Source organism: Capronia epimyces, assembly GCF_000585565.1.
Source record: "Capronia epimyces CBS 606.96 chromosome Unknown aczIQ-supercont1.4, whole genome shotgun sequence".
Classification (NCBI taxonomy): domain Eukaryota; kingdom Fungi; phylum Ascomycota; class Eurotiomycetes; order Chaetothyriales; family Herpotrichiellaceae; genus Capronia; species Capronia epimyces.
This window is the reverse complement of record NW_006912907.1, coordinates 356362-378300: the sequence shown is the minus strand read 5'-3', so window position 1 is coordinate 378300 and position 21939 is coordinate 356362. Positions and strand designations below refer to the sequence as shown.

Below are 21939 nucleotides of genomic sequence, written 5' to 3'. Positions count from 1 at the left end.
TGGCAAGCACACGAAGTAGGTATGTAACCCTACCCCTAACCCTAACCCTAGCCACTCCAACAGACGCTGTTCGACATCGTCCTGGGAGACCCACTGACCGCAAGATCCCCTATGTGTCCCTTCATATCTGTATGGAAGCAGTCTTAAACCTCCTTGTCTTCACAGCCCCAAGAAATCATTCCAACAATCCCAATCAAAGTCGTTGTCGTCCACCTTACCAAGCGCATCCAAAGCGTAGGGATCTAGGAGTGTAGGCATGTGCATCGCTCCGCTCTGCCTTTGGTCCCATAGCCTTTGAATGAACTGCGGTGCCCCAGCAAGATTTGGACTACCTTGGCGTAATAACTCCTTCCTGTGCATCTCCCAAGCCTCCAGAGTCAGGTCACCCAGAGCAACAATGAAAGTGTTTTCAGCATCATGCATCAGCTCAGGATGCTCGTTGTACAGATCTTCAACCAGCTTCCAAGCCACAACCACACGATCTCCCTGAAGCCGCTGCCGCAGGTCACTGATGATGTGGATGTACGCGTCCATCTGGAACCTGGTCGTCATGTGCGTGACCAGATACGAGGCAAACTGGCTATGTGCGGCCACATCCATCATTTCTAACCAGGTCACGGCCGAAGCAAAGAGCAGTTCGCCTTCCTCGCCGGTCATGTACACCTCACCATCACCGGCAGCTGCGCGGCCACGGGGATGATGGGCCTTGAACCGCATTCGAGCGAGGGCAAGGGTTGCCATGGCGCACGTCAGATTATGGAGAGGTATGCGTTTGTCAGCATGGCGAAGGTACTTCTCCTGGTAGATGTCCTCGAGCTCATTGATGAGCTTCTCTTCCAGTTCCAACGACAGCCTGTCTCTCACAGGGCCTCGAACCATAGCGTCAAAGACCTTGGCTGATGTCGGCGATGACCGAAGCCAGTTGGAAACTTCGTACTTCATGAGGACACACATCATCTCTGTCGGTCTATTGTACTCGACAGGAGGTTCGACCATGTCGGGATGTAAGTCCGCGTCATTAATATTCAACGGAAGGCGAATCTCGCCCAGTTCCGGGAGCGGTATCTTAAGGCCCGATGGCCAGACAGCACGGTTTCGGGAGTCGAGGCCACACAGCCACCACCAAAGCCGGATGCGCATTTCCCTCTCGAAGAACGAAATCTTGGGGTCGCTCTCATCTCGGTGTAGACCCATTTTTTGGCCCAGTCTTATGGCGGCACCGGTCAGTGTGGAAGTCAATTCTGATTCCGGGTCTGCAAGAAGGAACAAGACAAGTGCTTGCAGAACCTCAAACTCTTTGGTTGTGAGAAAGTCGGCCGCGACAAGCGCCTGGAGGGACGCAGCTCGGTAACGCGTCAAAAGGGCGTCCCTAGTGTCACCGAAGGACGCCTGACATTGGTCCGAAGATATGGAGGTGACAGCCAGTGTGTATATAGAGAACATTATGGCGGTTAGGGGTTTTGGTGCATTTGCAGGATCCCAACTTGCATCCAAAATGCATTGTTGTAGAGTCGGTACATGGACGATCTTTGTGAGCGGATTGACAGTTTTTACGAAAATTTGCCAGAAGCGGTAGATGTGTCTTGGTTCTGGATGTAGTTCTTCGAGTTTGGGCTGACTGGGAGAAAGGACGTGGTGAAGAGACGGTGGAGAAAGGAGAGCCGGGTCGTCTTTATGGCGTAGACTCAGGACAGGGGGATATTTGAGCTACACATGGTAGACAGGTCAGTGATCGGGAGTCACAGCAACTTTCCGTCTTGGAGTAACAGACCTCTGGCTTCAGACTCGACCACGAGCACCTGAGAATGATGTTATCCTGGACCAGGCTAGTCCAAACTCTCAAAGTTCCTTACCGTTGTAAGCCCACCGTGGAGTTCTCGGAGTTCAGAATGAGATGGCTGGCTGGAGAATTAATAGAGACTGGACTCTGATGGCCGTTATTCTTTGGTTGGGTTTCCAATCCAGATGAGACCCAGGGACTGGCGCAGTGTGTGAAATCAATATCATGCTTCCTCATTAGATCTTCATACCGAGCCAGGCGGGAGAGCAGCTCTTCGTCGATAGCCCTCTTCCGAGGTCGAATCGAGGAGGGCGCCTGATACAGACACTGCACGTTTGCCTTGAGACAGTGGGAACAGGGCTCGCCTCTGTCGCATTTGACCTTACGTTGAGCACATAGCGTACAAGCATACCTGTGCAGCAGGCCCGGGGGCGTCATGACAACAGCTGGAGCTGGAGGGGCTGGGACTCGATGAAGGGAGACGCGACGAGGTGTCGATATATGAGGGAGACAGTTGGCATACTCGACAGCCCAGGCAATGCGTGAGGAATGTGGAAGGTGCCCCTCGGAGGTGAGTTGACGATATGTGAGGCTGGCAAGCCTGAGGGAGAGAATTCGGGCGCTCGGAGAATTCGGGCAGCTCAAAGTCCAAGATAGGTCTAGCGCAGTCCGGGCCTCCGAGGGCATGTCACGTGCGTCGGCCGGTGCGGGCCTGCGCCTTCCCACCCACATATGAGGCCACACAAGCATCTCGACGTCTTTGCTATTCGAGTTGATGGTCGAAATCCGCCCAGCTGGATAGTGTTGACATTGTGAGTGAACCTTGATGATTCTTGTCTTTCCGATGGCCGAACGCATCGGCCGAAGAGCAACAGCCTGGAGCTGTGTCGCAACAGGTTTATATGCCCGGCATGCCTCCCCTCCCATCTTTCGCATGTCTCGTCTCCTTTGTTCCACAGTTTCAACATCTATTATGCCATTTGAGCGATCCCAGCTTGTAGAAATCTCTTTTGCGTCATCACACACTTGACTGCCATTGCAGGCTTCGAAGCACCTCGTTGGGGGCGCTACTGCTGTCGTAATGCTCTTTAGGAAGACTCAACCACCTAGCGGCGCTGAAGCTGCGACAGCTCCAATTCCAGCCTCCGATGCAGAGGGAAAGAAGGATCAGAGCCCTACTACCACCTCTGGAGACATCGAATACCCTTCTGGACGGAAGCTCGGCTTACTTCTCGCCTCCGTCTTTGTGAGCGCGTTCTTGGTGGCCTTGGTCAGGATAAACACTGCACCCGCTGGAGGTATACGGACTGACTGTCTGGCAGGACCGCTTGATCATCGCAACAGCTATCCCCCGAATCACGGACGACTTCCACTCTGTCACCGACATTGGCTGGTGCGGCTCTGGCTATTTTCTGACCCAATGCGCCTCCCAGCTGCTGTTTGGAAAGATCTATACCTTCTACAGCGTCAAGGTCACCTTTTTGACCGCCATCTTCCTCTTTGAGGTCGGGTCGGTTGTGTGCGGTGCGGCCCCGAATTCAGTCGCTTTCATCGTCGGGCGAGCCATCGCGGGTCTGGGAGCGGCTGGGATCTACACTGGTGCGGTAGGCCATACACTCCGCCTCTCCGACTTAAGTCTCACGTACAACTTTATATGCTGACGTGTCGTCAAATGCACTTAGATTGTGTCCATCGTGTATTCCGTACCACTGCATAAGCGTCCTGTATATCAAGGCATGTTTGGCGCCGTTTCTGGCATTGCTTCCGTGGTTGGACCGTTACTGGGAGGGGCCTTTACTACGAACGTCACCTGGAGATGGTGCTTTTACATCAATCTTCCATTCGGAGGAGTTGCTATGCTGGCAATCCTGTTTCTCCTGAACATCCCCAAGCGAGAGACGACTAATGCGCCAGCCAAAGCCAAGCTCGCGCAGCTGGATGTTTTTGGGACCGCTCTGCTTGTGCCGGGATCCGTATGCTTGATATTGGCGCTTCAGTGGGGCGGCTTGACATACCCTGTAAGCGGTTTGCTCTCGACTCTGATCTGAACACGATGTTGAACCTGACTGCAGTGGAATGACGGTCGCATGATTGCTCTGCTTGTCCTCACCGGGGTGCTGTGGTCGGGGTTTGGGCTGGTCCAGATTTTCTTACCCAAGACTGCCACCATTCCTCCTAGGATCTTTCTGCAGCGCAGTATCCTTGCCGGCGCCTTTTCGTCGCTCTGCAACGGATCCCAATTGATGATATTTGGTGAGTTGCACAATCTTCTGAATGGAGTACCGATCTTGCCTAATTCGAGGCAGCTTACTATCTGCCCGTCTGGTTCCAGGCGATCCAAGGCGTATCGGCGGTACACTCAGGCATCCACATACTCCCTCTCATTCTGTCGATGGTGGTCTCGTCATTATTGGCAGGTGTCCTTGTTCGTCGCGTCGGTTATTACACCCCTTTTATGATCGCCGGCGTCTGCTGTACGAGCGTTGGTGCCGGTCTCCTGACCACCCTGCAAGTTCACACGCCTGAAGGCAAGTGGATTGGATACCAGATTCTCTACGGCTGGGGTATAGGCTTCTGCTCTCAGGCACCCAACCTTGCCGCGCAAGCTGTGCTGCCAAAACACGACATCCCTGTCGGCACTTCCCTCATGTTCTTCTCCCAGCTGCTTGGCGGCGCCATCTTTATCTCGGTGGGTCAGAACATTCTTCAGAGCCAGCTCCTACAACGCCTCTCTGGGCTGCCCGGCTTCACCTCTCAGACAATCGAGAACGGCGGTGCCACCTCGCTGACCAACCTCCCCACCTCGATAAAGCCTATCGTGCTGAAGGCGTATAACCAGGCGCTGCGACACGTGTTTCTGGTTGGCCTTATATTGGCGTGTCTTTGTATGCTTGGCGCAGTGGCGATGGAGTGGCAGAGTGTGAAGAAGGGCGTGCCGCAACAGAACAAGGGGGGCGAAGAGGCCGGCACCGCGCAGGTACAGGGAGGAGGCGAGGTAAACGCCCGTGACGACGACCTCGGGGAGAAAGGGGCGGAGACAAGTCATGGTAGGGCCTAAGGGAGTGGAGGACGATAGAGTAGATAGTATGGTTCGGGCTTGAGGGATGGGACAGACCATGTTGTAGCTCCAGGATACAACATGACCGCGTGGGCGAAGATTTGGCGGGGCCATCGAATTGATCTCTTGACTAATGGACTGTCTAGACGCAGCCGTACATACCTAGCACTATCACGAGACAGACAAGCGATAGAACAACCTCCTACTGCTGGTTGTGCACCCTTCGCGGCCTAAATCTGGCCTCAACCCAGGCTGCATGTCTTAGAAGCCCCCTGTCTAGGACATGTTCGCCGTTACAGGGCAAACCCTCTACGGCCAGATTCGTCGTAGGGACGCTTTGGTGCCTAGGCGCGTCATGCGCGTGGTTTTTATCTCACAGACAAAAGGAGCGTCCAGGATTAACTCCCTACTACGGAGTATTAGGTGCGGCATGAATTCGTCATCGCCGCTAGGCACCTCCTTGGGACCAGGGTTGCTCACACCCGCGCCAGGACGACGACGACGACGACGACGATGACGACGACGACGACTTCATCCAGCCTGAATTTGGACCCTCTCTTGAACAATTTTCATCATCGGACACATTGTGTACGGATCCTGTGTGATACCTCAGGCACAACGAATGCTTCTACTGTACCCAGCTACCTAAGAACCCCCTGATTAAATCTACAGCCTGAGCCTAAGCCCCTCAGCAAAGGTACTAACTACATACGTCACACAGCTTTGAGCGCCATTTGGCAAGACCATCGCGAACAGAGTCGCTAATAATCGCGCGACGGGGTCCAAGGCACGGGCGATGTGACGGCCACTACACGCAAGCGAGGAAAGGAGAGGTCACTTTTTTGCCGTGGCAGCTTCAGCCCCCAAAAAAACCAGCAAAGCCACCACAAGTAACAGAGGCTAAGGGCCTGGGAAAACGCCTCGGCGCGTACAGAGGACGCCACCATGTCGCGGACTGCTACCCTGTACCCTACCGCGCAAGTACAGAGTACTCCATACAGTACATATGTCCTGCCGCCCCTCACTGTGAATCGAGCCAGTAGGTGTCGATGTGATCTACTATACTACTGTCCTACGGTACAACCAGCAACCAGCAATGGCCTACAACCCGGAGGTCTCGTTCTTCATCCCCTACCACGAGCTCAATACCTCCAGGCAGCGCCAATGCATCTTCTTCACTCAGAAAGGCGCGAGGTGCCGATGGGATTGCGAGGACGAGGACAGCACGCAGGCGGTCGCGCTTGTACAAGAAATCAATGCAATACTCCCCCGTGAAACTGTCAGCCTAGACGTGCTGGAAAGATGTGCCCTGCTCAATTGCTGCCAAAGGGCTCGACATCAAGACCGCATCGAGGACCTAGGGCTGTTGACGCCTCTGGCCGAACGATGGTACGATGAGATCCAAATCCGCGCCCAGCAGATGGCTCCTACGGCGAGGACTAGCCCGGCCCGTAGTAGTCGTTCTGCCTCCGCCCGATCCTCGTCCATCTCAGCACCCGTTATTCTCTCCGAGTTCCGGCCGCACGTGAAGAGCCCGCTTCCCATGCACTCGGTAACATTCAAACTGCGAGAGCGGCTCGATCGGCGGGATTTCGAGACCGGCTCACTCTACATCTTTGACCGGGCGTCTTCGCCGGGCCACGTGAAAATCGGCTGGACCGCCATCTCCGTCACGGGCCGGCTCGACGACTGGGCGAAATGCGGGTACACACCCAACCTGCTCGTGAGGGTGGACCGGGTCCCACACGCACAGCGGGTCGAGACCCTGACGCACCACGAGCTGCTGAAGGAATGGCGCCGCGAACGGCAGTGCAAGGCTCCTTGGTGTAGGAAGAGTCATCAGGAGTGGTTCGAAGTTAGCAAGGAACGCGCCATCGAGGTCCTGCGCGATTGGGCGGCATTCATGAAAGTCGTCAAGCCGTACGATTCACGAGGTGACTTGGAAGAGAAGTGGGAGAAGTTCCTCAAGATCATGGACGACACTCACGAGGTTGTCACTGCGAAGAAAATGTGGGAGCATCATGAGAGGTTGTTGCTCGAGAAAACCGCTCTCATTGACGACACGCCAGATCTGAAACATCCGGCGGAGATCAAGGAGATGGTGGGCTTGGGAAGTATACCAAAGGTACCAGTAGGACGCGACCAGGAGGCAGTAGTAGCGGGTGCGGACTGGCCACGGGTCGAGCAGCCATCACTGAAGATCGAACCGTTCCATCACAATGATGTGCTGTCTCAAGCCCGTCCACAGGCTACGAGTCGACCGACAGAGGAGAAGATGGCATCAGCGAAGCTGATTGACGCAGCTCTTCTGCTCGCTACTGGAATCTTGTCAAAGACCGAGTCAGTGTCGAAGACCGAGTCAGGTTTGGAGACCAAGTCATTGCCGCAGACCGAGCCCATGTTGCAGACCGAGTCGTTTGCGACTAGGCCCGTGCCAAAGACCGAGTCAGCGTTACCGATCGAGACGTTGCCAAAGGTTGAATCGTTACCAGAGACCGACTCGGTGTTACCGACCGAGACCTTGCCAAAAATTGAATCGTTGCCAGAGACCGACTCATCATCGGAGATCAAGATCGACACATTGCCACTGACTGGGCCCTTACTAAAGACCGAGTCGTTCTCGCTGACTAGGCCCCAGCCAACGGCCGAGTTAGTGTTGCAGACGAAACCCTTGTCGCAGACGAAACCCTTACTGCACACCGAGTCAGTATTGAAGACCGAGTCGTTGTCGCTGACTGAGCCACCGTCAACAACAAAGACACTTGCCACTAGTGAGCCGACCCAGAAAGGAGTTTCAGGGCCCCAGACTCCACCAGTCAAGAGAAAGCCACTGCCCGAGTCAGCCCGTCTGCCTCGTTCACCTCTACCACTCCTTCCATCCACAACTTCCCCTCAGGTTGAAGCACAAGAGACAAAACCAAGTCCAAGTGCCAATACCGTAACAGCCACAGCCGAATTCGACACTGAACCTACAGTCGATCCCTCGCCCAGCCCTGAGTCGACCACACTTTCCGCCACAGCCGAATCCGACACTGAATCTACAGTCGTCGATCCCTCGCCCAGCCCTGAGACGGATTCATTGACCCCACTCTCCGCCCCACTCAAGTCTGAAGAAGATACTGCTCCGACAGACGTGCGTACTGGCATAAACACTGCCTCGCAAGAGAGATGGGGGAAGACACTCACGCCCACGTCCACGTCCACGTCCACGTCGACCACACAGCCTCACCACAATGATGAAGATCAAGAGAGACTTGAGGGTAAGCCTCTCGGATGTGATAAATCGTTATCCGACGAGAACGTCAATACCAATGAAACCACGGTGACGCAACAAACAGAAACAAAGACTCACGATCAAGAAGACAACACAGCAGCGCAAGAAGAAGCAGAGACAGCGACGGAGTCAGGATCATACAGTTTCGACGCCGACGAAACATTGGTTGAAGACAATGAAGCAACGTTATTCGAAGACCAAACTGATAAAGCCATTGCCATGGCTCTTTCGAAGGTAACACTGGTTGAAGACAATGAAGAAACGGTATTCAAAGACCAAACCGAAAAAGCCATCGCCGTGGCTCTTTCGAAGGTCGTGGACCAACATTCCAACCCAACAGTTTCTGCAGAAACATTATTCGAAGACCCAACTGATCAAGACATCGCCATGGCTCTTTCGAAGGTAGCATTGGTTGAAGACAATGAAGAAACGTTATGCGAAGACAATGGAGCAACGTTATTCGAAGACCAAACAGATAAAGCCATCGCTATAGCTCTTTCGAAGGTCGTGGACCAACATTCCAACCCGACAGTTTCTGTTTCTCTCGGGAAACAAGTGACCGGTGGTTTGTCTGTTTCTATCGAGAAGCCCGCGATCGGTGGTTTGAACAAGCTGGATCGGTTAGCCGAGTTGAATGGTCTGGACGCACCGACTACGTTGCAGAGCGAAGCACCGCCGGTTGCCGAGACTGCGCTGGCGTGAGTACGTCTAGGTAACAACAGCCTTCCTCCATGCTTCCCTATATTGGTTTCTTCTGGGTTTGGACCTCAGTGGTACTATTTCCACTTCTGCTTGTCATGATCTACGGTTACCGCCTACGACTTGCATGGCTTGCCATTGAATGACATGCCATAGTATGCTATGGTCTACGGTTACCGCTTACGACTTGGTTATGGCGTACAATGAGATGCCATAGTATGCTGTGATATGCTATATGGACTTTGTTGTGACTTGGGATGAGGATTTGGATACTGTGTGTTGGGTATTATGTGTTGGGTGTTGGGTGTTGGGTATCCGGTGTTGGGTAGTAGGTGTCAGGTTCAAGATTTATGACCATCTACGCCATAGATACCTACCTAAGCTCAGCAACGATTGTCATAGTACAGTATTAGAGATCTCCATCCAGGGTCTATTCCTATTCTAAACAGAACCTTTATATCACCATACACAGTAGACCAAGGTGGAGTTAGACCTCCTAGAGAACCTACCTACTGACTATACCTACATAGAGGTAGTACTGTACTGTACTATACTGTAACCTCACCCATGCCATGCCATGTCGTAGCCATAAGGCTTCAAGGCTTCAACGAGGCAGGATCTACAAGTAGCTCGACCTCGACCTCGACTTCTGCATGTGTAGGATAGGAAAGAAACTTGTCAGCGATAGAGAGCTTCAAGTAAATGCAAATCCAGGTCTCAATCTCAATCTCAATCTCAATAGGGCCCTATCTCTATCTCAATCTCAACCTGAACCTCAGCCTCAGCCTTAGCCTCAGCCTTGACTCGCACAAAGAGTACTGTACACAACACCAAAGACCAAGGACCAAAGACCGAGGACCAAACATCAACCACCTAAAACTGTCAAGGTTGAAATGTCCCATGTTCTCTATCAAAGGGGTATAGGGAGCGTACTATACACTATATAGCCTGCGATCTCCCCGCGACCCTGGATAGAGAATAGGGAACATTTTAAGCTTTGGCACCATTTCCCTTTCTCAGCGCTCGAGTTGGATTGGAGTTTGTCAAAGGTTGAAACGTTCCATGTGCGCCATCGAAGGGGTATAGGGTGAGCCCAGACTATATAGGTGTGCCCACTGCCTATACCAGCCTTCTGGTTACAGCAAGGCTGGACTGCCTAATATTAGTGCCTACGTTTGACAGAGTTGGAGTTGAAATACGTCTGTGGACTTCAGTGGTACGTACAGAATGTGGAAACTGTCAAAGGTTGAAATATTCCATGTTGCCTATCAAAGGACCGTCGAAGGGGGAGCGCAGGCTATACAGTGTATAGTATGCCTAAATCAGGCTTCTGGTTAAAGCGCAATGCTGAGAATGCCCAAGTCAGTGCCTAAGTTTGACAAAAACAAGGGCGGCATGAAAATTCGGGAGAGATCGCTGGTAGATGCGAGGTCTAGAAGAGATTCAAGTTGTATAGTAAAGTGTAGTAAAGCGAAATAATGTCTCATCATAACCACCACCAGTGGTACAATCTCTAGAAGCCACATTGTAGAGAACCTCTTCAGTATCGTTTGGAAGCCGCAGAGCATATGCTGGCTGACAAACAGTCGATTGGCATGACAGTGCCATCCGACTACTCGGTACTATGCATATGCACTACATAGTCCCGAGTGGGGGTAAGGCTAGGTCCAACGTATGCATGCTTGATATATCGAGTTTGCGAACATCCGCGCCAGGCTAGCCACCAGCTTCCTTGCTTTTCAACCACGGCCACTTGGCCAGCCCCTCCTATCAGTCGGCCCAGGCAACTCATGTATTTGCCTGCCGTATGGGGGCACAGTGTCATAAAGCTCAGATGGCTGGGATGTTGTCTGTGATGTTGTCTGTGATGTTGTCTGTGATGCTGTCTGTGATGCTGTCTGTGATGCTGGCGGCGAATGTACTGGTTCCGAATATCCTGTTTCGGCTTGTGGAACTGCTTGTGCAACTGGAGAAGGTTTATCCGGGGTCAATTGATCAGTATATGAGGGTGCTGGCTGCCAGTCTTTCGCGGGCACTGTACGACGGCGCGACCTGTACAACAACGCGGCGAGGGTAGTAATAATGATAGCGGCAACCGCTGCTCCTATTCCTATTCCGGCCTTGGCCCCTGTCGAAAGCCCGGTGGACGATAAAGCTGAGGATATGTCCTCTGGGGATGTGATGCTATCGCTGCTTGGAGTGGCGAATGCAGTGCTTGGGCTACTTCCGGGTGCAGTGACCGTCACCGTGGGCAAGACGGAGGCGCTGGTGCTCAGACTTGAGGTTGAGGTTGAGGCGCTTTGGGTTGCTGCTGCAGACGAACTGGTTGATGAGGTACCAGGGTTGGTCGATACGATAGCACCCAATCCGTTAAGAACAATGCCACGGTTCGCCGAACAGCAAGCCGGATCATTGTCGCAGCAATAGCTACCGTCGTCACATCGCACTGCTCGAGGCAAAAACCCGGTCGAAGGATCTAGTTGTTTTCGTCAGCATAAGATTTTACTGAGCAAGGGCAGGTTGCAAGTGCTGTCACCCACCATATTGACATATGTTGGAGCAATCAGTCCACGGCCAGACGGAACATGGAGGAATGATAACTTGGTTGTTTTGCAAACAGAATCTGTTTGGGTCGCACAGGTCCGTAGTCTGACAGCATATCCGCGAACCAGGACATTGGGTGTTGTTTGGGAACGTGTTTCCTTCGAAGCTGTAGCAGTCAATCTTCCCTGGGAATTCGTCATCTTGAGCCCGCGTAAGGGTAACAAGGAGCCCGGACAGGGTCAAGCGATATGCCCACATGAGCACCATTTTCCATGCAGGCCGTTCAAGAGAACATCAGTTGCAACCTGGAAAGGTTACGGCATAGGATTCTGAGCCTGAAGTTCCACGACACAGAATTTGCAACCGAATTTCGATTATGTATTCTGGCGGCTACGGTACCATGAATTGGCCCGATTCTTGGCCCAGATGCACAGGAGAAGCATCCCCCGGATGATAATCATCAGCCTGTCTGAAGATCCAGCATGAATGTCCCTGATGGCCGCCTGCCTGCTAGCGGACGGCCTGAATCAAGTCCGGCGTTCGACAGGATGGGTAGGGCAACTCAGTTCGACTGAGATACCTTAGGGCTAGTCATTAGTATGGTCCCAGAGCGTTGTTGCCAAGGAGCTGTGCGAGGATTCCGCCGTTCCGCTCGAGTCAACATGATGATCATCAAAATGAGAGGATTGAGGCAGTGTACGGAGTGCTCCGTACCGTACACTGTACACTGCACAAAGTGTACGGAAAAAAGAATGATCGCTTTTGGACCCCTCGGCACAGCCGACTGTTTGCTGGCAAGACCATGCCTAGGGTAGCTGCACAGTAGTAGCAGCCTCCCGGCATTTCTTCTGTCGAAGAGCGAAGCGCTGGCTGTGCCAGAAGAGTGCTCCGTTGGCCGGACATAGGTATTTAGCGTGTCTCAACTCCAGGAGTTAGAACACCATTTGGTTTCGAGGGAATTAGTCCCAGGCTAAGACGTGGGCGATGGAGTCCTTAGGCAAGGCCCCGAGACAACGACCTTAGCATCCGTCTGCACAGTAGTGTGGAAACCTGGCAATTTCAGAAGCCTCAGGAGCCCTTCAAGGTGTGCCTGCCCTTCAAGGTGTGCCTGCCCTTCAAGGTGTGCCCACCCCTCAGGGTGTAGGCATAACCCCATACTCTCCTGCTGCACTTCGAAGCCATTGAAATGTTCGTTTGGGATGTTATTGACATGATAATGCATAGGTGGCGTCTCAAAAGTCCCGAACCATCGCCCCTTGACTCCGAGGGAAGAAACGGTCTCGGTCGGGGGACCGGGATAGTGTATCACAGTCGTCTTGGCGGGTGGCCCTGTCACTGACCGATTCCGACGATCACCTAAGCGATGGAAGCGAGGCAAGGCCAGAAACCCTCACGGTAGCAAGGAGCAAGGAACAAATGATTTCTAAAGAGAAAGTCGAAGGAGAGCAAGCCCTTTGGAGAGCTGCGCAGGAAGTTGCCGCGACGATCACGTAATCGCCGCAGTCGTCGTCACCAGTCGTCACCCTCACATCTGCACTCCGTACTAGCATCAATGGCCAAATAGTTGGCCCAAGGCTTCCTCAGCCCATTCATTCACTTGACGACTTGAAAGCCTCCTCAAGCATGTCGAGGTCACCTGCGCCATTCTTATCATGCACACGCTCATTTCAGGCTCTCTGACCACCAAATACCGCTTCCTCGCCTTCGCCAGTTTTGCTCTCCTGCTCACCTTCTCCCTCTGGGCCTGGCAATGGCCGACCGCCGCCCCCGAACCAACTCTTAGTCCTCCAAATCCCCCTGCCGTCGACCCGTACTATGCGTCAGCTCGAGAAGACGCAGAATCAATATGGAACAACCCCCTCAATATATCGGAATTCGGGGGGATGGGGAAGCGGTTGAGGACGCTGAAAGAATGGATGCTACACACTGATAACACGAAGATGACACCACAGGAGGAGGAGGACTGGTCGAGTGTGATTGAAGGCGTGGCTTCCGCACTTGTCCCGTTTATTCGAAGCCCTCAATCTGACGGCACAAGAGATTTGAAGACGCTGCGAGATAGTTTTGTCCCAGGATCGAAGGGGTTGGTGATTACAACGGGCAAGAAGCGCTTCCGCTACGCCTGCCACCTTGTGACAAATGTGCGACACGTTCTGCGTTCTCAGCTACCCATTCAAATTGCATATTCTGGAGAGGAAGACCTCCCCGAAGAGTATCGAGATCTCATCACGTCCTTGGCGCCGGATGTGTCAACTTTTGACGTGACAGCTGTCTTTGACGATCAAAGCTTAGACTTGCCACATGGCGGCTGGGCAGTCAAAGCTTTCGCAATCCTGGGGAGCACTTTCGAGCAAGTCATGCTACTGGATGCCGACGACGTCTTCTTCCAGCCACCAGATGTGATCTTTGACGAGCATCCCCAGTACAAAGAAACGGGGACTCTGTTGTTTCACGATCGCCTTCTCTGGCAAGGCGCCTTCCCGGAGCGGCATGCATGGTGGGAAAAGGAACTGGCCGATGTCGAGCTCAGTGATACCATCAAGCAGTCGAAAGTGTACATGGAGGGCTATGCAGAGGAAGGTGATTCCGGTGTGGTGGCGGCTGACAAGTCTCGTCTGGATGTCTTTATCGGTCTCCTCCATATCGCGTGGCAAAACACGAAAGAGGTGCGCGAAGCCTATACGTACCGCCAGGGACATGGTGACAAAGAGAGCTGGTGGTTCGGCTTCGAGCTTACTGGTACTCCCTATTCTATGGAACAGCATTACGCATCCATTACTGGACATATCAAGATTGGAGAATCCGGCAATCCAGAAGACCGGGTTTGCAGCTTTACTATTGCTCATGTCGACCACAAGACGAAACTTCTCTGGTACAATGGCAGCCTCCTGAAGAACAAGGAAATCGACTCGGTGGACTTCGACGTGCCCAGGGAATGGATGATCGATGGGAATTGGGAGAAAGGCGCGACAAAGCAAGATATGAGCTGTATGAGCGGTGCTCCAGTCCAGCCTATTGATCATGACCTCGTCAAACTGCTGGAGGATACGGTGGATCTGGCAAAGAAGATAGATGACAATATGCGCCAGCATCTTCCGCAAGCAGTGCCGTGAGTAGCGGCCTCCACCGGCACCGATGTCCCAAGGGATGCTTGCTGGCGCATGATCCGACAAACTGGCCATACAAATGATATTGATTGGGTGGAATCCTGTCAAGGCCCTTATCTCTACTGTGCCTTGACGGCCATCATTGCTCTCTCTTAATGGAAATGCTCTGCGGAGTCTACCAACATATCGTGGTCCCTAGCCCTTCTTGATCATACTTCCATACCTCGAATCCCCTAAACAATTGCTTGTGGATTCTCCTCAGCTGCCTGCAAGACCTCGGGCACGGTCCGGAAGTGAATGTGCCCAAAATACTTCTCTCTGTGGCGCCGGACCTTCTCGGGGTTCAGTGAGCCAGCATCACCGGCGGAGAAGATCTGGTACTCAGCCACGAGCCTCGCCCAATCGTCGCCCGCACTCCGAGCAGCCTCCTTCAGCTGGTCCAGACTCTTGTGGGTGACTTGCAGCCCGGGGATCCTTGTCTGCATCACGCTGACAAGGTCCTTCCAGGTGGTCTGATCTCCGGATACGAAGGTAAGCGTCTCCCACGACTGTGCAGGGGCGCTGACCAGAGCGGCGATTGCCTTGGCCACATCCCGCGCGGCCGTGAGGTTGAACGGCAGGTCGCCGGGGCCAGGGATCTCGGCGGTCCCGCTGCCGAGGTCGATGGGGAATGCGCCCCCTATGTCCTTGAGGTATCTGTTCCGGCTGGGGACGATATAGTCCATGAGCCAGCCGACACACACCAGCGTCCACTCGATCTCCGTCTGGTCTCGCAGGGCTTTGCGGACCGGCTCATGGTTGGCGTAGTAGAAGGCCGGCTGGTCCGGGTGCCTTTCGAGGTCGGCCCCGTACTCGGATGGAATGAAGCGCTTGCATTTGGGACTCTTCTTGCACGCTTCGATGAGGGTCAAATGCACGTCGACCAAGTCCATGGAATAGTCCAGGATCGTGGAGATCAAGACATCGCAGTCCACGATCGCCTTGCTAACTGACTCCAAAGAATAGTCGGTCACGAACTGGCTCGTTCCTGGACCGGTGGACTGTGGTTTGTGGCTGCGCATCAGGATCACCACCTCGTGGCCAGCCCGTACCAGCTCTTCTGTGAAGTAGCGGGCCACGTCGCCGGATCCTGCGATTGCCACACGCGTCATGACTTGCTCGATAGCACTGGGACCGTGTACGGAGTACTTGGTGGTGAATGAGTGATTCAGTGAGTCGAATGGTTGATTCGGTGGGCGTGATCGGGTTCAGGTGCAGAAGATGATCTTGAGCCTTTTCTCGGGATACAGGTCGACACCCGGGCGTATTTATGCTCGACTCAGCCATCCGTGCAATCTAGGCACCGGACTGCGTACGACTTGAAGCCAAGTAGCCAAGGAGAGTGGCTGTCTTGGAGGAAGCCAGGAGGAAGAGTTTAGCGAGAGTCAAGGCTGCAGAGTCGCCGGAAGGGGAGGTTCTGACAATGCGGTCTCGTAAGAGACCCCCGCTAGAGACGTACCTCAGGCACCCATCTACATATTTCCCCGTCCAGTTCCCCGTCCAGTGTCTCCGTTATTGGCGGAGAGGACATAAGATCTGGAAGTGCAAAGGGCGCGTGGTATGCAAAGTCCCAGATGCCCAGAAAGCTCGATCCAGGCGCGGAGGAAACGGACGATCTTTCGTCCGAGGGGGTTCTTCTTACGCCATCATACTCAGCAGGGGCTCAATTATGCTCGAGATTGCTAAGCATGGCATTATGTCCAGCAGTATGTGATCCAGTGCCGTAATCCTGAGAGAAGGAGGAAGTACGGTAGTAGTGCAGGACTGAGAAATGGAGGAACCACGGGAGTAGCGTAGGACTGGTACGACGTGTGAAGTCAAGAGAGACACAAGGCTCCTAAGGCCTAGGCTGCCGTAAGGCTGCCGTGACCAATCTGCTCTATTTATTACTCACTGAGCAACCTCGTCGCAGATGCGCTAGATCTGGTGCTCCTAATCATCCTTCGCTTCGTACCTATATAGCTGCAAATCTCGTATAACTATATTAGGTAGGATCGGATAACTATAGCCATTCCCGACACTTCGACGACATGAATCTGGCACTGGCACTGGCATAAGACAGGCACCTAGACAGGCACTGACGCTTCCCCTGCGGTTCCCCTGCGGGTGGGTAGTTGAGAGCGCTTAAGAAAGACGAATGTCCTGTGCCCTCTGTGACGTGAGCGTGGGCGTCGACAGATTTGCCAGTGCCAGTGCCAGCCGCAAAACACCAAACGCCAAACAGAACCTACTTCCCTGGTCGAAGCACGTTGATCCTTGTCCAAGTCAGGAGGAAGCCACGTTGATCCTTAGAAATCAAGAGAGATGCATGACTTCGAACCATGTGTCGAACCCACGTTGATCCTTGTCAAACCCAAGAGATATGATGTGGTCGTCAATGACAGGTTTCTGTGTTCAGATACGGATAGGGCCGCTGATTGATGTTTTGTAATGAATTTTAGCCGTGATAGGACAAAACATCTCCTGGTGATGGAGCGGAAGATCCTGCTTAGGCCTTTTCCGGTTCATCACAATCTACTTGTAGGGCTTTTCCCAATTCCTTTTCCAGCCTGAGCCTTGAGTAGGGCGCCTTTTCCAATTCATCACACTCTACTTGTAGCGCCTTATCCAATTCATCACAATCTACTTGTAGGGCCTTTTCCAATTCCAGCCTGAGCCTTGACCATGGCGCCCTTTCCATCCTGTGTCTTGAGCAAGGCACGGCCGTTGCTAAGTCGGATCTTCTGATCAGCCAACGTGGAGGCCAAAAATCGGATTTCCTCCCAGCCTTCATCATCCCGACCCATGCGCCAATACTCGACGGTCAAATGGTCGCCTGGCCGGACGGGACCCGCGAACTTGGCTTGGAATTCTCGGATGTTTGCAGGGTCAGCGCCACCAAGTTCTTTCAGTAGGGCATGTGCCACCATCTGGTAGCCGGTCACGCCGTGGACGATGATGCCTCCGTAGCCCATCAGCCTGCCGGGCTCTGGTGTCGCATGTAAAGGGTTATAGTCGCCGTTCAGCCTGGGAAGGAAGGAAGACGGTGTCAGCATTAATCTCTTTCGCAACCCATACCCATGGAGGACATTCGCAACTCATGGGGGGCATTCGAGGAGGATAGTCCCTCTCGCAACTCATGGAGGATGAAGGACTTACCGGTAGAGATGCGCTGCGAGCGCAGACACGGGTATGACGAGACTGCCATCAGGGTTTCGATGGCGTGGAGGCGACAACTCCACAGCTTTGGGTCCTCTGGGACCGCCCCATCCTCCCTGGCCGACGTAGAAGAGACTTCCGACGATCTGAGTGTATGTCTGGTTTGTGTCACGGTCGACGAGGCGCTGCTCTGTTTCCACCACAGTCCCGGCCTTTCCTTTGTCATAGACGCCCAGCACTTGCTCTCGAAGCTCGAACCTTCTTCCCGCAGAAGTGGTTGGCACCGGCTTCAAAAACCTGATCAGCCGCTGCCCGTCGACCAGGCGTACAGGGTCGAGCTTGGGACATCCCGGGATCGATGTGGTTGTCTGGGCAGTGTAGAAGTCGATCACCTCTTGGCTGTCGCCCTTGAACGCTGTCTGGTCGGTTAGCACACGAAACATCTCAACCGAGGCCTAGCTGGCTTGATTCCACACGAAAACATCTCAGCCCCTAGACTGGCTTGGTATCTCACTTACCCAGCGCAAGCGGCAAAGTTGGGAACGCTGCAAATTTGGGATGGCCCTCCTGAACCAAAAAAAAAAATCAGCCTCTCCACACTTTCAAAACATACAAGATAGCATTGGAGAGATTTTGTGATAGCATTGGATGAATTTTGATAGCATTGGAGAGATTTGGATTCACTACCCACATAGAGATAATGTAGCTCGTCAGCCGTGCATCCTATGCTGATATTGAATAAGAGAACGTCTCGCTTGAGCCAGGAGACCTTCTTCGATGGCAGTTCAAAGCCGGCGCCCACGCCCACGCCCACGCCAACGCCTGCACCACTCACGCTCATTTTATGCTATGCTGCAGCTTGCACGGTCAATGAGTGACGAATTGAGCTGATTGAAACAATCGCAGACGACGGTTCCCTCTTGTCTGAGCCGCACAGAACAACATCGTGAAACCCATTTTCTTTTATCCTGGGCGTGCTGCAAGACAGAAGCTTGGTTTGCACCACCTCCGATGTTCGGATGGTCAGGCTGGATTAGACCTACTATGCAGAACACTTACGGGGCCCTGCCTAATGTGGAAGTCTTTATCGTATTCTAAGCCTTATTGGGCCTGAGCGGTGCGGTAGTAGAGTTGTTTTGCTGCTCAACTCGGCTCTAGCACCCAAACCGGGAATCCAGGCAAAACTTGACTTAACTTGACTTGACTTGACTTGACTTGACTTTGTTCGAGAACATCACAAGCTGCCAGCTGGTATGCGCAGTATGTAGACATACTAACTTAGCTACCTATATGTATGCCTAGGCACGCATGGCAGCGAGCCACCAGGCTGGCCGGGCCCGCAAGCCAATACACCCGGCATTTGGGCGGAAACGACCCGTCCCCACCAGGCTGAGGTCGGGGACCGGGGGCGAGAATGATGCATTTTCAAAGCCGCGGTCGTCCAGGCCGAGGGACAACCAAACCTGGGGATGGGAGCGGCCCTTCTTCCGTCGAACGAGCACGGGAGCTTGGATTGGAATGCACTCAAGCCAGGACTATTATGGCTTCTTCCCCCATCAGCATGTGCATCCCAACCGAGTTCAAACCGGCCTGACTGACCAGCAGATCTCACTCACAATGGCACATTCAACCCACGTAGCACCCTATGATGACCCATTATGGAGCTCACGAGGGTACTCGCCTTATCACAACGAAAGTCATTTCCGCTTGAGAAAGGAAGTCAGAGACTATGTCGAGCAGGAAATCATTCCATATGCGGCCGAATGGGAAAAGGCCGGCGATATTCCTCCTGAGGTATGGCATGGCGCGCTTTCATCCCTTGCCGTTTGTTTTTTGCTGCCCTGATACTGACAGGCCCCCTCCAAAGCACTTCAGGAAATTCGCATCTCGAGGATACATGGCCGCGTCCATCTACCCTTTGGCGACCGAACACCTTGGGTCTTTGCGCCTTCCAGGAGACATTCGGCCCAGTCAGTGGGATGCATTCCACGACATGGTGTTCATGGACGAGATTGCGCGTTGTGGCTATCTCGGCGTCATCTGGGGCCTGGCCTGCGGAAACATCATTGGCTTCCCGCCCGTCATCAACTATGGAACTCCGGCACAGAAGAGGAAATTCGTCCCTGATGTCTTGCAGGGGAAGACGCGCTTCTGTCTGGGAGTCACCGAACCTGATGCTGGATCTGATGTGGCCGGCATCACCACCACCGCTGTGCGTGAGGGAAACATCTACCGAGTCAACGGCAGCAAGAAGTGGATCACGAACGGCATTTATGCAGACTATTGCACAGCCGCGGTGCGAACAGGTGGTCCTCGCGGCAAAGGCCTCTCTGTGCTCGTTGTCCCACTTAAGGCAAAGGGGGTAACGCTCAAGCGGATGGACAATTCAGGAGTCCATGCCAGCGGTATGTTTGTGTACTTCCAACTGGAGGTCAGACGTAGAAGTAGAGCTGACCGGCTTCTGGCTGACAGGTTCGACGTTTATCGAGCTGGACGATGTCGAAGTGCCTGTCGAAAACCTCATCGGCAGAGAAGGCCAAGGGTTTGAAATCATCACCTCCAGTGAGCTTCCCCACGCACAGCGTCAATCCATGGATAGCAGAGTGCTGATGATTGTGGACGGCAACAGATTTCAACCATGAAAGAATTTGGCTGGCCTGCACTGCGCTACGACTTGCCCGCGTCAGTATCCGAGATGCCTACTTGCACGCAACCACGCGGGAGACTTTCGGCAAGAAGCTCATCGACAACCAAGTGATTCGACAGAAGCTGGCGGCGTCAGGGCGGAAGATCGAGTCGGCCCAGGCTCTTCTTGAACAGTTAGTCTACATCATCGACGCCGCCAAAAGACAAGGTGGTCAGGTGCCTCCTGGAGTAGGAGGTCTTGTCGCCAACGCCAAAGTCCTTGCGGGTAACGCCCTCGAAGAAGTCAGCAGAGAGTGCCAGCAGATCATGGGTGGCCAAGGATACAACAAGAACGGCAGGGGTGCCATAGTTGAACAAATCAGTCGGGACTTCCGCGTCTTGGTCGTGGGAGGAGGAAGTGAGGAGATTCTCACTGACTTTGCTCTTAAGGAAGAAGCAAAGCTGTGCAGACGGGGGCCTGGGAGCAAACTATAGTAAGCCTCGAAACCCAAGAATAACGGAGTAGACAGTCGTCAAAATGCGAAGCTCTTTGACAGCAATGAGTAAGGCCAGAATGGCTGCCAAGTGACCGCCGCTATAACCTTAGTGCCGGAGAATAATAACTGCGGCTCCGCATTAATCATCTCCCATGTTGACGAATGACGAGGCTCTTCCTCAACGGAAAGCTGCAAGGCTTGCTTCCCACCCTTCAGACATATTTCGTTTTGTCTTGCTCTCCGCCGTCCCTGGAAGCTTGTCGGGCATGCTACGAGGTGTCCTCTCTCAACTCATCTCCCTACATCTACCTCCTCACTTCGTCCAACCGCTATAGCCAGGTGAAGATCGATCACTGCGATGGAGAATCAGACTCCCCGACGAGCGACACCGTCCTCCCCAACACAAAAATATCTCCTCGCGTACAATGCGCTCTGCCTTGCGCTGTGGTCCATCATCACCCTCCGAGCCATCCTCCTCATCCCCACACTGACCGCGCTGGGACAACTCGAAAGTCTTCTTCCTGCTCTGTTTCCACTTCTCAAATGGACCCAAACGATAGCAATGCTCGAAGTGATTCATGCAGTTGTCGGCCTCGTGAGGGCCAGTCCCCTCACGACCGCAATGCAGGTGGCATCACGCATCCTAGTGGTTTGGGTGGTGCTGGACATATTCCCTCAAATTGTGGTGAAGACAAATATCTTTGGAAGGCCAGAAGCAGGATCGACGACGGGTCCGATTGCATTCGCCGGAATTCTCTTAGCTTGGGGGACCACAGAAATTATCCGTTATGGATTCTTCGTGTGGAAGGCATCTATCAGTGAAAGAGTGCCCGAGGCACTGACGTGGCTGCGATACAGCACTTTCTTCGTGTTATATCCGATTGGCATTTCCAGCGAATGTTTGCTGATGTATCTGGCTTTGGCGCCGGCAGTCGAGCAAGGACAGGGACTCGACCTACTTTTGAAGGCCGTCCTCTTGATATACGTCCCTGGGAGTTACATCCTGTTTACACACATGATGGCACAGCGACGGAGAGTCGTGAAAGGCAAAGGGAAATCGACTTGAGGGGCCAATCTCAGGAGCATGTATAGGAATGGTTTGAGCTGAGTTTGAGGCACAACTGTTGCCCGAACAAAAGTTGATTATTAGCTACTATGGAGATAAACTTAGACGCTCC

The 21939-nt window shown here is 53.4% G+C and overlaps 9 protein-coding genes across 9 annotated transcripts; 6 read left to right on the top strand and 3 right to left on the bottom strand.

The window, feature by feature from the left end:
• Positions 1–159: 159 nt before the first annotated feature.
• On the bottom strand, positions 160–1443 carry A1O3_04759 (uncharacterized protein; the record flags this gene model as incomplete). Its single annotated transcript, XM_007734887.1, has 1 exon — positions 160–1443. One exon carries the CDS (start codon positions 1441–1443, stop codon positions 160–162), a length of 1284 nt encoding a protein of 427 aa, XP_007733077.1.
• A 1418-nt stretch (positions 1444–2861) lies between these two features.
• A1O3_04758 (uncharacterized protein) lies at positions 2862–4838 on the top strand (the record flags this gene model as incomplete). Its single annotated transcript, XM_007734886.1, has 5 exons — positions 2862–3050; positions 3103–3384; positions 3463–3798; positions 3853–4033; positions 4087–4838. The coding sequence occupies 5 exons, from the start codon at positions 2862–2864 to the stop codon at positions 4836–4838; spliced, it is 1740 nt and encodes a 579-aa protein (XP_007733076.1).
• Positions 4839–5934: 1096 nt separating this feature from the next.
• On the top strand, positions 5935–8814 carry A1O3_04757 (uncharacterized protein; the record flags this gene model as incomplete). The annotated part of the gene is made up of 1 exon (XM_007734885.1): positions 5935–8814. The coding sequence occupies one exon, from the start codon at positions 5935–5937 to the stop codon at positions 8812–8814; it is 2880 nt and encodes a 959-aa protein (XP_007733075.1).
• Positions 8815–10893: 2079 nt separating this feature from the next.
• A1O3_04756 (uncharacterized protein) lies at positions 10894–11238 on the top strand (the record flags this gene model as incomplete). Its single annotated transcript, XM_007734884.1, has 1 exon — positions 10894–11238. One exon carries the CDS (start codon positions 10894–10896, stop codon positions 11236–11238), a length of 345 nt encoding a protein of 114 aa, XP_007733074.1.
• A 1769-nt stretch (positions 11239–13007) lies between these two features.
• On the top strand, positions 13008–14468 carry A1O3_04755 (uncharacterized protein; the record flags this gene model as incomplete). Its single annotated transcript, XM_007734883.1, has 1 exon — positions 13008–14468. One exon carries the CDS (start codon positions 13008–13010, stop codon positions 14466–14468), a length of 1461 nt encoding a protein of 486 aa, XP_007733073.1.
• A 227-nt stretch (positions 14469–14695) lies between these two features.
• Positions 14696–15613, bottom strand: A1O3_04754 (uncharacterized protein; the record flags this gene model as incomplete). The annotated part of the gene is made up of 1 exon (XM_007734882.1): positions 14696–15613. The coding sequence occupies one exon, from the start codon at positions 15611–15613 to the stop codon at positions 14696–14698; it is 918 nt and encodes a 305-aa protein (XP_007733072.1).
• A 1503-nt stretch (positions 15614–17116) lies between these two features.
• A1O3_04753 (uncharacterized protein) lies at positions 17117–18480 on the bottom strand (the record flags this gene model as incomplete). The annotated part of the gene is made up of 4 exons (XM_007734881.1): positions 17117–17507; positions 17640–18054; positions 18158–18206; positions 18331–18480. The coding sequence occupies 4 exons, from the start codon at positions 18478–18480 to the stop codon at positions 17117–17119; spliced, it is 1005 nt and encodes a 334-aa protein (XP_007733071.1).
• Positions 18481–19256: 776 nt separating this feature from the next.
• Positions 19257–20759, top strand: A1O3_04752 (acyl-CoA dehydrogenase; the record flags this gene model as incomplete). Its single annotated transcript, XM_007734880.1, has 4 exons — positions 19257–19433; positions 19507–20044; positions 20112–20201; positions 20269–20759. 4 exons carry the CDS (start codon positions 19257–19259, stop codon positions 20757–20759), a joined length of 1296 nt encoding a protein of 431 aa, XP_007733070.1.
• Positions 20760–21119: 360 nt separating this feature from the next.
• Positions 21120–21827, top strand: A1O3_04751 (uncharacterized protein; the record flags this gene model as incomplete). The annotated part of the gene is made up of 1 exon (XM_007734879.1): positions 21120–21827. The coding sequence occupies one exon, from the start codon at positions 21120–21122 to the stop codon at positions 21825–21827; it is 708 nt and encodes a 235-aa protein (XP_007733069.1).
• Positions 21828–21939: the final 112 nt, after the last annotated feature.